We start from the raw sequence: 12,463 nt of genomic DNA, 5'->3' as shown, positions 1-12,463 counted from the left end.
TGCATCGCTCTGAACATAGAAGTGTCTGTTAAAGTCTGGGTGTGTCAGGACAGGACTACTTACAAGTGCTTGTTTCAATTTGTCAAATGCAACCTTGGCCTCCTTTGTGAACGTGAATCGTTTTCCTTTCTTGAGGGTTTCAAAGATGGGAGCCGCAATAGTGGCAAAGTCGGCAATGAACCTTCGATACCACCCTGCCGTACCCATGAAACTCCTCACTTGCTTTGCTGTTTTCGGGTATGTAAACTTCACTATTGTTTCCACCTTTGCCGGGTCAGTTTTAAGTTTGCCACCTCCAACAATGTAACCCAAGTATCTAAGCTCTTTGAAGCAGAACTTCGACTTGGTTACATTTATTGTGAGTCCTGCTTTAGCCAAACAACCTGCCACCTGCTCTAACAATCCCAGGTGAGTGTCGAAGTCTGGCGAAACAACCAAAAGATCATCCAAGTAGACGAAAACTCTATCACGTAGTGCGCCAGGGATCACTTTATCCATTAAACGGCATAACCTTTGGGCTGCATTGCACAGACCAAAGGGCATGACGGTAAAATGGTAAAGCGGTCGTCCAGGCACTGTGAATGCAGTTTTCTCTCTACTTGAAGGATCCAGTGGAATTTGCCAGAACGCATCCTTCAGGTCGACACTAGAAATGAAATAGGTATCCCCCAGCCGACTGAGCAAACCTTCTATATGCGGCAATGGATAGGCGTCCTTGACCGTCAGTGCATTGAGTTTGCGAGCGTCCAGGCACAAACGGTTCTTTTCGCCCCTTCGGACTAGAGTAACCGGATGACTCAATGGACTTCCGCTCTCTTCAATAACACCTAGGTCTAGCATCCTATCCAATTCCGCATATATAAGTTTCTGCACAGCCGGGGAAACGGGATAATGCCTATCTTTCACCGGGGTTGCATCGCGGGTGTCGATTGAATGGACCTCAGCTTTAGTCTTTCCCAAGCCATACTTGGTAAAGCAAGGAAATTTGTCCTTCACTATTTGCAAACGAACTCGTTGCTCCTCGGACAAAGAATGGCTGTTAACATCACTGATCTCAGGCTCACCACAGAGACTCACTTCCTGGAGTGACAAACCGTCCACCTGAGCAAACATTTGGAAACGTTTCATGAAGTCTACCCCCAGAAACAACTCCCGACTCAGAGAAGGAACAAGATACAGGACGATAGAATGCTCCTGCTTCCTAAATTTTACATTAGTCGTCACCCTACCAACTATTTTATGTGGGCTTCCATCTGCGGTTTTAATAAAAGAATGGAAATGCTTGATTTCCAATCCCGCTCTCTCCACAAAACTAAGGTAATTTTTCCCCAGACAGGAAACGGAGGCTCCGCTATCTAGCAATCCCTCTATCTCTTCACCATTTACATGTAATTTTGTATATAGCCGATTATCTTCCCCTTCAAATATGGTAGCCGAGGCTATCTCCTGCCGAATGCGTCTTCTCTTCTTATATCGTTCTCTAGCCTTTTTAATTTTATTGGAAACTTGACCAAAAATTCTTTCTCTCGCCTCGCAATATTCTCTTATTCGGATATGAAGCGGTTTCAACTCTCTCAATCTCGGTTTTACTTCTGACTTTCTACTTTCTTGCTCTACATTCTTCAAAATAGAAACTTTAATACTGGAACTACTACTACTCTGCTCTGGGCTTAAACTGGGGTTGACCTCACCTGCCCAGACTGAGGTGGGTTCCTGTGCCGGTTTCCCTGACACTTCGGACAATCGGGGACGGTAACACCTTCTTGGCCACACCTATAGCAGAAAATCTTTCGAGGCTCCCGGCACTCCATCCAGCTATGACCTATAACACCGCAGTTCCAACATTTATACTTGGACGTCATGGTCACGGCATCAACTTCAATTTCACCTCGGGGTTCCTCTTCCGTCTGCCAATCGAGCTCGTGCACTTTCTGCGGTGTGTGGTATCGCTGCTGTCTTTGGGTCCATACAAGATTTTCGGCTTTCTTCACCTGCCTATAAAAATCACCCAAGCTATTTATCTGAGCCGAGAAGATCATTTGGGCTAAAGACGGCTTAAGGTTGCCTCTCATTATTTCCACTATCTCGTGCTCCCTGTATGGCGACTTTTGCTGTGTCCGTAGCCGCAGTACATCATTATAAAAATTTTCAAAATTCTCGTGTGGTAGTTGACGCCGATTTAAAATCTGCATTTGAAGCTGGAATTCATTTTCAAATCTTTGGTATTGCGCCAACAAAGCACTTTACAACTCCTTCCATGTGCGAAACTGGACCAATTTCCTGTGGTTCCAATACCAATCGAGAGCTGGCTTTTCCAAAAGTTGGTGAAATTTGGTAATCAATACCTCATCTGGGCAATTATAATCTTTTTTAAGTTCATCCACTCTGAAGATGAATTCTTGGACGCTCATGGTTTTGTCGGTACCATCAAAAGATACTCCCCAATTCGCCAAATTAAAACGCCCGGAGATTTCTGAGACGATACTGCTTGGATGTGGACTGGTATGTGTCTCGTGTGGCTCTGTCCGCATGCCTCTGCTGTACGTATTAGGCAACCTCTCGGTCGGCAGTATTGGGTGAGTTTGGACTCCGGCGACTGGTGGTGGTACCGATAAGCTGGTTGGTGGTTGTGCTGGTGCACCACTTGATGAATCCTGGTGGCGGTTGGTTAAAGGGACCAAGTGACAATGGTCTAGGATCGTGAATCGGTGGTGGATTTACTCGCTCCGGATTTGGTAGTGTGTAACCCCTTGCTAAATTAGGCTGCTGAGACGTTAAGCCTGACGCCAATGCATGTGAAGACAGAATGACTTACTCCAAGGATGTGCGCGCTGGTGCCGCTGCTGGCATCGCCAAGCCGGCTTGTGAAAATAACTGATTAGTGCCGTCATTGTATCCCAACAACGAACGCATGGCCGCTTCAGAAATTCGAGGTATCAGAGCTCTCAATCTTTCTTCTTCCTGTTGACGGTACTGCAATTGGGACAGGGCGATGGCAGAATTAATAATTTCCCTGACTCCTGCGCTGACTGCTGGATCTGCTGGCGGGACAACTGGTCTATTCTGCAACCCGGTCAAAACACTATAGTTTGGCGAGGCAACGCTTCCATGTGACCAAAAAGACGTGCTAAACGAGTTGGCGGCCTCTTGCATGCTTAATGGAACTGGTGGCGGTGCCGATGAATTGGACATTGATGATGAAACACCTTGAGCTGGGACGTCCCCATGTGCTAAATGTGCAATATGCGAAGCAATGGGACCACTATGCGCGGCAGTTGTAACTTGTTGTGCGTTAGAAGGTGCGCTGTGAACCGCGGTAACAACACTGCTTACGGCTGTAGCTTCGGAAGTGGTTACCACCCCATTTTGCCCTAATATCGGTCTACCTGCCAAACTTGCACTCGCAGCTCTAGTAAGAGGCATATTGCTACTTGATCTAACAAAATTAGTAAACAAAAAACTCCGAAAAAGCGAAAAAAATCAAAATGAAGTCTGTCAAAAGATTTTGCTCGAAAGTAAACCACACGGTTTCAATTAAAGAAAAAATAAAATAAAAACAATTGTGGTAAGTAAAATAAAAAAATAAATTCAATGTAATTCAGTTCTTTCACAATTAATTCACACTTTTCACTTTTACAGGTTATTCTGTACGGCATACAAATTCTACTATCCGGCAGAATAATTTTGATGAAACAAACTGGAAAAATTCAAATACTGTTAGGTGGTGGATTTCTGGTCAAAATAGTGGTAAGTCAAGGTCAAATAAACTGTTTCTGTATGAATTTTAATATGTTTCACTTTTTACAGGGATTTGGTGAGTTACACTGGTAAAACTGTGGAATTTAAAACTAAAAATGAACTGCGAAAAATGGAATATGGAAAAGGCGGCTTGCACAGACATCCCTCAAGAAGTTCCATGACAATACGACCACTGGTCGGAAGCCAAAATTGTCGCAGGACCAATGGAAACTCTGGGTAAGTCTGTGATCAGCTACCAAATTCCGGGTACTGAAATTAAACATAGACGGACAGAAACTACAATCTAAAAAAAAAAAAAACAAATTCGTTTGAGACTAGCAATTCTCATTTGCATAGCAGCGCGTCACCTGCCTTCTTATAGGCTGCTTGGACGGGTCTCCACAAATGAGAACTGATAAACCAGACGAATTTCTTCAACGATATAACTTTAAGAAATCTGAAATTTTAACTTTACTAAAATATGAAAGTTTATTAAAATGCTAGTGCAATTAGGAGTATTAAACTAGAACGACTAAGCCACTAGAAAAAAAATAATAAAAATCATATTTTTCCCAAATATAAATGATGTTTACCCGAGTCTTCGATGAAGCAACGCGTCAGGGCTCTTAATTAAACCTAGACGGGACTCATTAAAGATTCATGGTAAACACATTTATACACTACGACTAAAAATTATTAAAAACTAACATGTCTCAGGCCCCACGTTGGGCGCCATTTGTAACAACCGTGTTCAAGAAAAACGAAATGAAATCGCTGTGTTGACCATTAAGTGGCGTTGCCGGTATGCTGGCGTTTAGCGCGGCTATGGCTCGTCGGATTGGGGGTTGGTTCTTGCCACTTGCAGATCTTTTGGTTGAACAAACAAAAAATTATACCGGACTTCAAACTAAATTAAAAAAAAGGGGGTAAAAAGAAGCCTGAAACATGTCAACAAAAAAAATTAAAAAGAAGAAAACGTTCACCTAACCGCAACCCCCAATCCGACGAGCCATAGCCGCGCTAAACGCCAGCATACCGGCAACGCCACTTAATGATCAACACAGCGATTTCATTTCGTTTTTCTTGAACACGGTTGCTACAGGGTAAGTTGTCATGGTTCGGAAGTTATAGTCAAATTATCGATTTTTTGGAACCGGATTTTTTATGAAACCCCCAAAAAGTCAAAAAAGGGTCCATTATGGGGGACAACAAAATTGATGCCAAATTATAGCTGACACTTCTACCTTTCCAAAAAGGTTCAATTTGTGCAAATACCTTTACTGAGTCCAGAGATATGGGTCTTTCCATCCGCATAACCCGATTCTAATCAGTTCATTAAAACTATGTTTTCAATAAAAAAAGGTATATTTTGCGTAAGAATGAAATTCAGAAATCTTTGGTTCGCGTTAGCCGGCGTAGGACATACCCATCGGGTAAGTGGATCCGGGTCTAGTCGGGGTCTCGAACCCGGACTTTCGGGTCAAAAATCTGGGGTCCCAGGTCCGTCCCCCAAGAAAAAAATAGTTTCCCGGGATCATGGTTAAAATACCTATTTTTTTAAATTTTGGCGTCCATTTCAGTAAGGTTTCACCAGTCCGATTTAGACTGTTTTCTTTTGGAATTTTGACATTTTATCGCATTTCTGCTAATTTTCCGTTCCCTTATTTTTTGAGCACACCTAAACGAGAATGACATTTCGTGCTGTTCTCTCTTTTGCTAGTTTTACTAGTAAAAAAGTACTGGAACACAACTTATGTGTTGGGGGTATTATAAGTTTGATTGGGCCAAAAATTATGTAACACCTCGAAATATTGGTTTCCCACTTAGGAAAGTATATATGGATCTTCCTAGCTCGCCGAGCTGAGTCGATCTAGCTATGTATGTCCGTCCGTCCGTCTGTCCATGTTAATTTGTAATCACTCTACAGGTCGCAATTATGGTCCGATCTTCAAGAAATTTAGAATGTAGGTTGGGCTTAGGCCAGAATAGAACCCTATTGCTTTTGGAGATGATCGCCAAATGTTTAGGGGTTGAAATGGACCAAATACTGAAAAAATGTCGGATTTTACAGTAGCTATACAGGTCGCAATTATAGACCAATCGACGCGAAATTTCGCATGTAGATAGAGTTTAGGGCGGGGAAGAAGCCTACTAATTTGGGTGGTCATCGGATAATATTTAGCGGGTAAAATAGACCATATCTTTTGTGTTGAAAAAATCAAAATTTTTCATTAAACCGTGAATATTTTAAATCCCGGCGAAATCACAAAGCCATCACAAGGTTTCTTCTGACCTTTGCATTGATGTTATTATCCAACAAATCGGATATATAGCAAAATATGTGCGATATATATGTCTATCAAAAAAGATATGCTTGAAAGATCTCTTATATGTCGAGAACGGCTGAACTGATTTCGACAGTTCTCATTAATTCAGAATGGCCTCTTGGCAGGAAAGAAAAAACGTCTAAACAATCGCATAAAAATATCTCTCTAAAGATGAAAATATTGATTTTGTAGAATTTTCTCATATTTTTTTCAATTTTGTCATATTTTTGGCATATTTTCATTTTGAATTAAACATTTGGTAATATTTCTACAGCTAACAAAACTAAGTAGTTAGGATATCATATACAGATCGCATTTATGGCCCGATCCTTACGAAATTTTGCATGGGAATAAGATGAGGGTCAGAACAGATGCCTTTTAAGAGATGATCGCTATATACTTAGGGGTTGAAATGGACCAAAAAACTGCAAAATTGTCAGCAGGTCATAATTATCGCCCGATCCTCACGCACATTTGAATAGGGGTTACCGCACATTGCAAAAGCCAAGCAGTTTAGGATGACCATCCAAAAATATTCAATGTGTGAAATAGTTTGCCAACTTTTGTAGACAAAATACGAAAATGTCTATTCCAGTGACTTTTTGGAGAATTCACAAATACAGGAAAGACGCACTTCCGACTATTTCGTTAACGCTGATTTCGTTGAAGAATATAGTCAAATGTCTGTATCTCATATAGATGCGTTTCAGTCAAAAACCAATAATATATGTTAATCTTTTGCCACTTCTGAGAGTTTATTTGTCTTTGGGAAATATTGGTTCCAGATCTAGGAAGACCAATTACGTGCAACATCTACCAATAAATTGGAAATGAGCAAATTCGTTTAAGTTGCTATTTTTCGAACATTAGAGAACGAAACGTGATGGTTTTCTTTTATTATTTGTCACAATATCTTGTGGAATTCTGTCGAGTATTTCGCCTATATAAACTGTATGGTTTATTATAGTGTTGTAGGGTATTCAACTGTCGGCCCCGCTCGACTGTGGCTTTTGCTTACTTGTTTTGATTATCAATTTAAATGAATTTCTCTCATTTACTACGGAGATATGGCATCTCTTAACGAAATATAGGAGTCGGGGCAGCAATTGGAGATAAAAATGTAGAATCAAAACAAAACGAAAGATTGGAAAACAAACTGTGTTAAGGGGTTTAAAGGCTCAAAAGAGGATCACTACGGAGATATGGCATCACTTAAAGAAAAATAGGAGTCGGGACAGCAAATGGAGATAAAGATGTAGAATCAAAACAAAACAGCCACACGCAACCACGTGTGCAACATATTTTTGAGAATTTTAAACAAATTTGGAGTAGTTTAAAGTTTTTAAAGTGTTTTAGTTCATTGCAAGTGATGATATTGATCAGCGGCTTAATTAGAAGTTTAAAGGCAGGTATTAGATGCGATTGGAGCTACATGTTTGAATCTTCTTTAAAATGATCATTAACTCGACATTATTTCCACAGAACGCCTAAAGCTATTGGATCATCATATTTTGACAACAGCACGTTACAAGAGTTTTACAGCAGCCATGTCGGAGGCTTTGGAAATTTTGGAACAGCAACAGGAGCAGAGGAAACAGGAAAAAGAGGTGGCCATAGAAACGACAAAGGAAATGAAGAAATTAAAACGAAATTTAAAACGTCGCAAATGGGTCGATTGGAAAACAGAAGATGAAGAGAAGGGTGATGAAAAACGTGCAGCCTTTAATCCAGCCGATCGGGTGAAGCGGAAAAAGACAGCCATATTATTGTCATATTCCGGTGCAAACTACTTTGGTATGCAGCGTAATCCCGGTATGGCCACCATTGAAGAGGAATTATTCAAAGCAATGCATAAAAACAAGTGGATAACTGATGAAAGTTATGAGCAGGCACAATCGTGTATGTTCCAAAGAGCTGCAAGGACAGATAAGGGTGTTTCAGCGGCTAGACAAGTTTGTTCTATGAAATTACGTAAGTTTGTGTCGACTTATCGTCTAGGGATGGAGATTTTTTTCACAGTACCATTTCTTTTCAGCCGAAGATTTGGACATTGATGCCCTTAACAAAGACCTGCCGGATCAAATACGTTTATTTGGCATTGAAAGAGTTACGAAGGGCTTCAATGCCAAGGATCAATGCAATGCTCGAACATATACCTACACAATGCCTAGTATAGCATTTGCAGATTTCAATGAGAAGTCTGAATACGAGAAATTCCGTCTATCGCCTGAAAGAGTAAAAAAGGCCCAAGGAGTCTTACAGTTATTCGAAGGAACCAAGAATTTCCATAACTTTACAAGTCGCAAGTAAGTGGGTAAAAACAACCCCTGTTCTATAAAGTTAACCTCCGGTTTTCTTTTTGCAGGAACTTTTTAGATCCCTCTGCCAAACGTTTTATTATGTCGTTTACATGCAGCGAACCTTTTGTAAGCCCTCAAGGCGTGGAGTTCATAACAGTAAAAGTAAAGGGGCAGAGTTTTATGCTACATCAGATACGCAAAATGGTTGGTCTCACAATTGCCATTGTCCGTGGTCATACCGATGTTGCAACCCTGGATAGAGCATTAACAGAGGAGCGTTTAGATCTGCCAATGGCACCGGGATTGGGCCTAGTTTTAGATACCGTGCATTATGAACGTTATAATGAACGCTATGGCCAGGATGGTATACATAATCCCTTGACGTGGGAGAAACAAGAACCTGAAGTGAAAAACTTTATAGAGACAAAAATATTTGAAACAATTTATCGAACGGAATGTGAACAAAAACCTTTGTTGGAATGGTTGGAAACATTGCCGTTACATTCCTATGACGCCCGCAAAGAGGAAGCCAGTGCTGCGGCAGCAAATGCCGATAAACCAAACAAAAACGATGATGACAATGAAGAGTAATCAATGTATGGTTTCAAAAAATGCACAATCTTACTTTATTTATAAAAAGTATTGAAATAAAACAAATTCTGAACACACATTCTTTTTTGCCGTAGTGAATATTCTGCATGCATTTTTCAAAAGAACCTCAGAAGTCCCCCAGTTTGTTTAGAAACGGTTATTGCCCTTCTTCTTTTTGTGACCACCCTTACGATGTTGTTGGCGTGGTCCTGGTGTGGGCTCTTGATATACCGGAGTGGCAGGAGAATTCTTACCCAAGTTTGCACGATTAGACATATCACTGAGAAAGATAAAAACAATTTAAAATCTGAGATATCTCTTCGACGTGTAATCAATACTTACTATTGCTCTGCAGCTTGGGATGACATGCCCTGAGAGCCCTTAATAATTTCCTTAGTTCTGCGATCACGCTTCTTGCGATAACCGGTACGTTCGTACTTGGGCAACCATCTTTCGGGATCTGGTGGAACCTCGGCATTGTAGTTCTTGGGCAATTTGCCTTTACGCTTACGTCTGTTGTTCTTTTTACGCTCCACCACTGGTGTGCCGGGAGACATTTCGATCTTGGCATTTGCCGACTTCTTGGCTGCCTTGGTGGACATTACCCAATTGGCCGACTCCAGGGCATCAATTTCAGATGCTGTGGTCAATGTCTCCAATTTAGGCAATTTCTTACTGACTTCCAAAGCTTTTTTGGGATTGAACTGGGCATATGCTATAACCAATTGAGCCAGAACCTTCATGTCATTCGGTTTCAATTTAAGCAACTCTTCCAGAGAGCTGGCTGCAGTTTCTGTTGCACCGCCGCGCAAATGGAATTCAGCAGCTTGACGCCACATATCCGAAAGATCAGCACTGCTGACGTTATTCTTTTTATACCAGTCCACGGCAGTTTTCAATAATTCAGAGGCAGCTGGTTTGTTGTTAAGGCCCAAGTACAGAGTCACCAAAGCCGATACAATTCCAGGCTTATATTTATTTTCACCCAGCGACAAGAAAACTTCAACAGCTCCCTTACGATCTCCCTGGGACAAAAGCAATTGAATAATTGCAAATTTGGTGGCAAATGCCTGATCTTTATCCTTAGTGTTGGAGGCATATTTTTGCAATAAATCAATAGCCTCCTTCTGCTTCTTGTCTTTAGACAACTGTGTGGCTTTTATCAACACAGTCTGGAACTCCAAATCTGGATATTGATTAGCCAGTTTGGTACAGAATTGCTGCACCTGTTCACTAGAATTGGTAAACAGTGCCAACAGACAATTGTTCAAAGCAATGGCCTTCTTTTGACGCGAAGTCAATTTATGTTCGCATGATTCAGCCAAAGCTGAACGTATTTTCTTCTTCGAATCGAAGACATGTTGGTCTCTGTTGATGGCAACTGAATTGTTGCTTGCCACTGCAACCAAGGCTGGATCCTTGGGCTTATTCTTCAAGACCTCAGCATAAATGGAGGCAGCCTCCTTAGTTTTTCCTTGCATCTGCAAGCAATATGCAATCTGCACACGAATTACGTCCAATTCCTCGCGTATCTCATCTTCAGATGCACCATCCTCTTCCAAAGTGTCACGGCACAACTTTTCACTGGCACGCAGTTTCTTTTCTGCCTCCACATATTTTTGGCGATTCGACAAAATGCATGATCCATTGAAATGCTGTTCATAGGTTTCTTCCGGAATATCGGGAATGTCCTTTGTTTCGTCCAAGGCCAAATTAGCTGCAACGGCGCTTAGATTAGTACGCCTTTCATCTTCGTAATCGTCGCTGGTGTTCTTTATGATTTCCTTATAGGATTCAAAACACTCTTCGTAACGTTCAAGACGGTACAGGACTTGAGTGCGCAACTCTTTTAGATTGGGTGGTAACGATGGCAGACGGGCATCGTCAATGATCTTCAAAGCATTCTCAGGTTTATTCAAACGATATTCGCAGTAAGCCTTTTCGAAGATCAAGGCCGAAGCAAGCTTATTCTTGTCAATAAATTTGACAGCTTCTTCGAATTTCGAAACTTGAATCAAACAGATAACTTTGCAATGCAAGGCAGTCTGATCATCAGGAGCAACGCCGAGAACTGAAAGGGTAAATAAGATTTGCTTCAGAATATGGTAGCATTTATTGAAAGTATTTCTACTTCCATGGTCTGGCAATCCAGCTGTCTCACGAAAATTTAGACTTTACTCACTTCTATTCACAGCTTTCATAGCCTTGTCGAACTCCCCATTCTGTCCAAACTTGTTCACATCGGCATATGCAGCCTTAATGATGGATTCCTTAGGATTAGCATCTTTAGACATTTTGAATGTCTACCTCACTTTCACTTTTTACCAACAATAATTTTTTAAATTATTTTGTTATTTATTAAAGAAAGGGCAGCACACTGCACCTCTGCTTCGTAATGTGCTGTCGTGTCGTGGCAGGTACGATTGGCTGTCATAGAAACACAGGGTAACACATTATTTTTAACTACCACAATGACAAAAACTTAAGGGTACCGTAGACTTAGACTTGTGATTTTCTCTTGATCTACGGCATTGTAAGTAAAGTGTCAAGTAATCAGAAAAAGCTTTTGCATTTGTTACTTGAACATTTTTGAAGTTACATATCAGTTTGTATATGTGTGTGTATTGTTTTGAACAAAAAAAAAAAAAAAAAAAAACAAAAGAAAATAATTTGAAATTTAGATGCAACATAATTATGAATTTTCCATGTTAACGACCAACAAATGCTCCAGTTGATTACAATTTTTTTTCTAAGTGTGCCCGACTTTTGCCAAAATAAAAACAAACATAAATCATAAAACATATGATCTTTGCCTTAACAAGGCAAAACTCAAAAGTTCAGCCGAGCCTGGCTGTGGGATTTGAACCGCGGACCTCGGTGTGCAGCCAACTAGAAGTTGCCGTCTCTACGTTCAGAGCCATTAACCCGTCTTCCTAAAGCAGCACTAAAACAAGTGTATGCATTGGAAGCAATGTAGTTGTTGTGGACAAAAAATCCATCACTACAAAAACAAAACTTTGCTGTGAAAAAGATCTGCCAATAGAACTTGAATCGAACCTGGAGAGTTTCTAGTGTATAATTCGCATATGCTAATTTGCAATAAGTTCGAAATATATACTACTTTCCAGAGAACGGCCCTTGTAAGCCATCATCCACACCAAATATGCCTGATGAGCCGCTTAACCAACGGCGAAACGCGTCGCATAGTGGTGAGTGTGTGATAGTGTCTATCTGGCTTTCCTTTTCACTGCAAATTTCAGATCATTAAGCTCGTCTCGAAAGAGAAAACAAACACATAAATCATAAAACATATGATCTTCGCCTTAACAAGGCAAAACTCAAAAATTCAGCCGAGCCTGGCTGTGGGATTTGAACCGCGGACCTCGGGGTGCAGCCAACTAGAAGTTGCCGTCTCTACGTTCAGAGCCATTAACCCGTCTTCCTAAAGCAGCACTAAAACAAGTGTATGCATTGGAAGCAATGTAGTTGTTGTGGACAAAAAATCCA

The 12,463-nt window shown here is 40.9% G+C and overlaps 2 protein-coding genes across 4 annotated transcripts; one reads left to right on the top strand and one right to left on the bottom strand.

Moving 5' to 3' along the window:
* The first annotated feature begins 3,474 nt into the window (after nt 1-3,474).
* Nucleotides 3,475-9,033, top strand: LOC101890580 (pseudouridylate synthase 1 homolog). Of its 3 annotated transcripts, XM_059126454.1 has the most exons (6): nt 3,475-3,565; nt 3,640-3,747; nt 3,808-3,975; nt 7,548-8,036; nt 8,101-8,371; nt 8,431-9,033. In XM_059126454.1, exons 3-6 carry the CDS (start codon nt 3,963-3,965, stop codon nt 8,954-8,956), a joined length of 1,299 nt encoding a protein of 432 aa, XP_058982437.1. In that variant the 5' UTR covers nt 3,475-3,565; nt 3,640-3,747; nt 3,808-3,962; the 3' UTR covers nt 8,957-9,033. The 3 variants fall into 3 exon arrangements, with proteins under 3 accessions (XP_058982437.1, XP_011290351.1, XP_011290352.1); XM_011292049.3 differs by lacking the exons at nt 3,475-3,565; nt 3,640-3,747; nt 3,808-3,975 and adding an exon at nt 7,310-7,474; XM_011292050.3 differs by lacking the exons at nt 3,475-3,565; nt 3,640-3,747; nt 3,808-3,975 and adding an exon at nt 7,311-7,470.
* Nucleotides 8,963-11,382, bottom strand: LOC101890752 (signal recognition particle subunit SRP72). The gene is made up of 3 exons (XM_005178159.4): nt 11,139-11,382; nt 9,299-11,027; nt 8,963-9,236 (listed from the first exon to the last, which is right to left on the bottom strand). Exons 1-3 carry the CDS (start codon nt 11,248-11,250, stop codon nt 9,104-9,106), a joined length of 1,974 nt encoding a protein of 657 aa, XP_005178216.1. The 5' UTR covers nt 11,251-11,382; the 3' UTR covers nt 8,963-9,103.
* Between the last annotated feature and the right edge of the window lie 1,081 nt (nt 11,383-12,463).

Source organism: Musca domestica, unplaced genomic scaffold (assembly GCF_030504385.1).
Source record: "Musca domestica strain aabys unplaced genomic scaffold, Musca_domestica.polishedcontigs.V.1.1 39, whole genome shotgun sequence".
Taxonomy (NCBI): domain Eukaryota; kingdom Metazoa; phylum Arthropoda; class Insecta; order Diptera; family Muscidae; genus Musca; species Musca domestica.
Note: the sequence above shows the minus strand (reverse complement) of the source record. Positions and strands in the feature narration are given on the sequence as shown.

Bases quoted from the DNA above. Each gene is read 5' to 3' on its own strand.
- LOC101890580 (XM_011292049.3), top strand. From the start codon at position 7,435: ATGATATTGATCAGCGGCTTAATTAGAAGTTTAAAGGCAG. The intron at 8,037-8,100 runs GTAAGTTTGTGT...ATTTCTTTTCAG, and splicing joins AGTTTGTTCTATGAAATTAC to CCGAAGATTTGGACATTGAT. The intron at 8,372-8,430 runs GTAAGTGGGTAA...TTCTTTTTGCAG, and splicing joins CATAACTTTACAAGTCGCAA to GAACTTTTTAGATCCCTCTG.
- LOC101890752 (XM_005178159.4), bottom strand. From the start codon at position 11,250: ATGTCTAAAGATGCTAATCCTAAGGAATCCATCATTAAGGCTGCATAT. The intron at 11,028-11,138 runs GTGAGTAAAGTC...TTACCCTTTCAG, and splicing joins TATGAAAGCTGTGAATAGAA to TTCTCGGCGTTGCTCCTGAT. The intron at 9,237-9,298 runs GTAAGTATTGAT...TATCTTTCTCAG, and splicing joins TCCCAAGCTGCAGAGCAATA to TGATATGTCTAATCGTGCAA.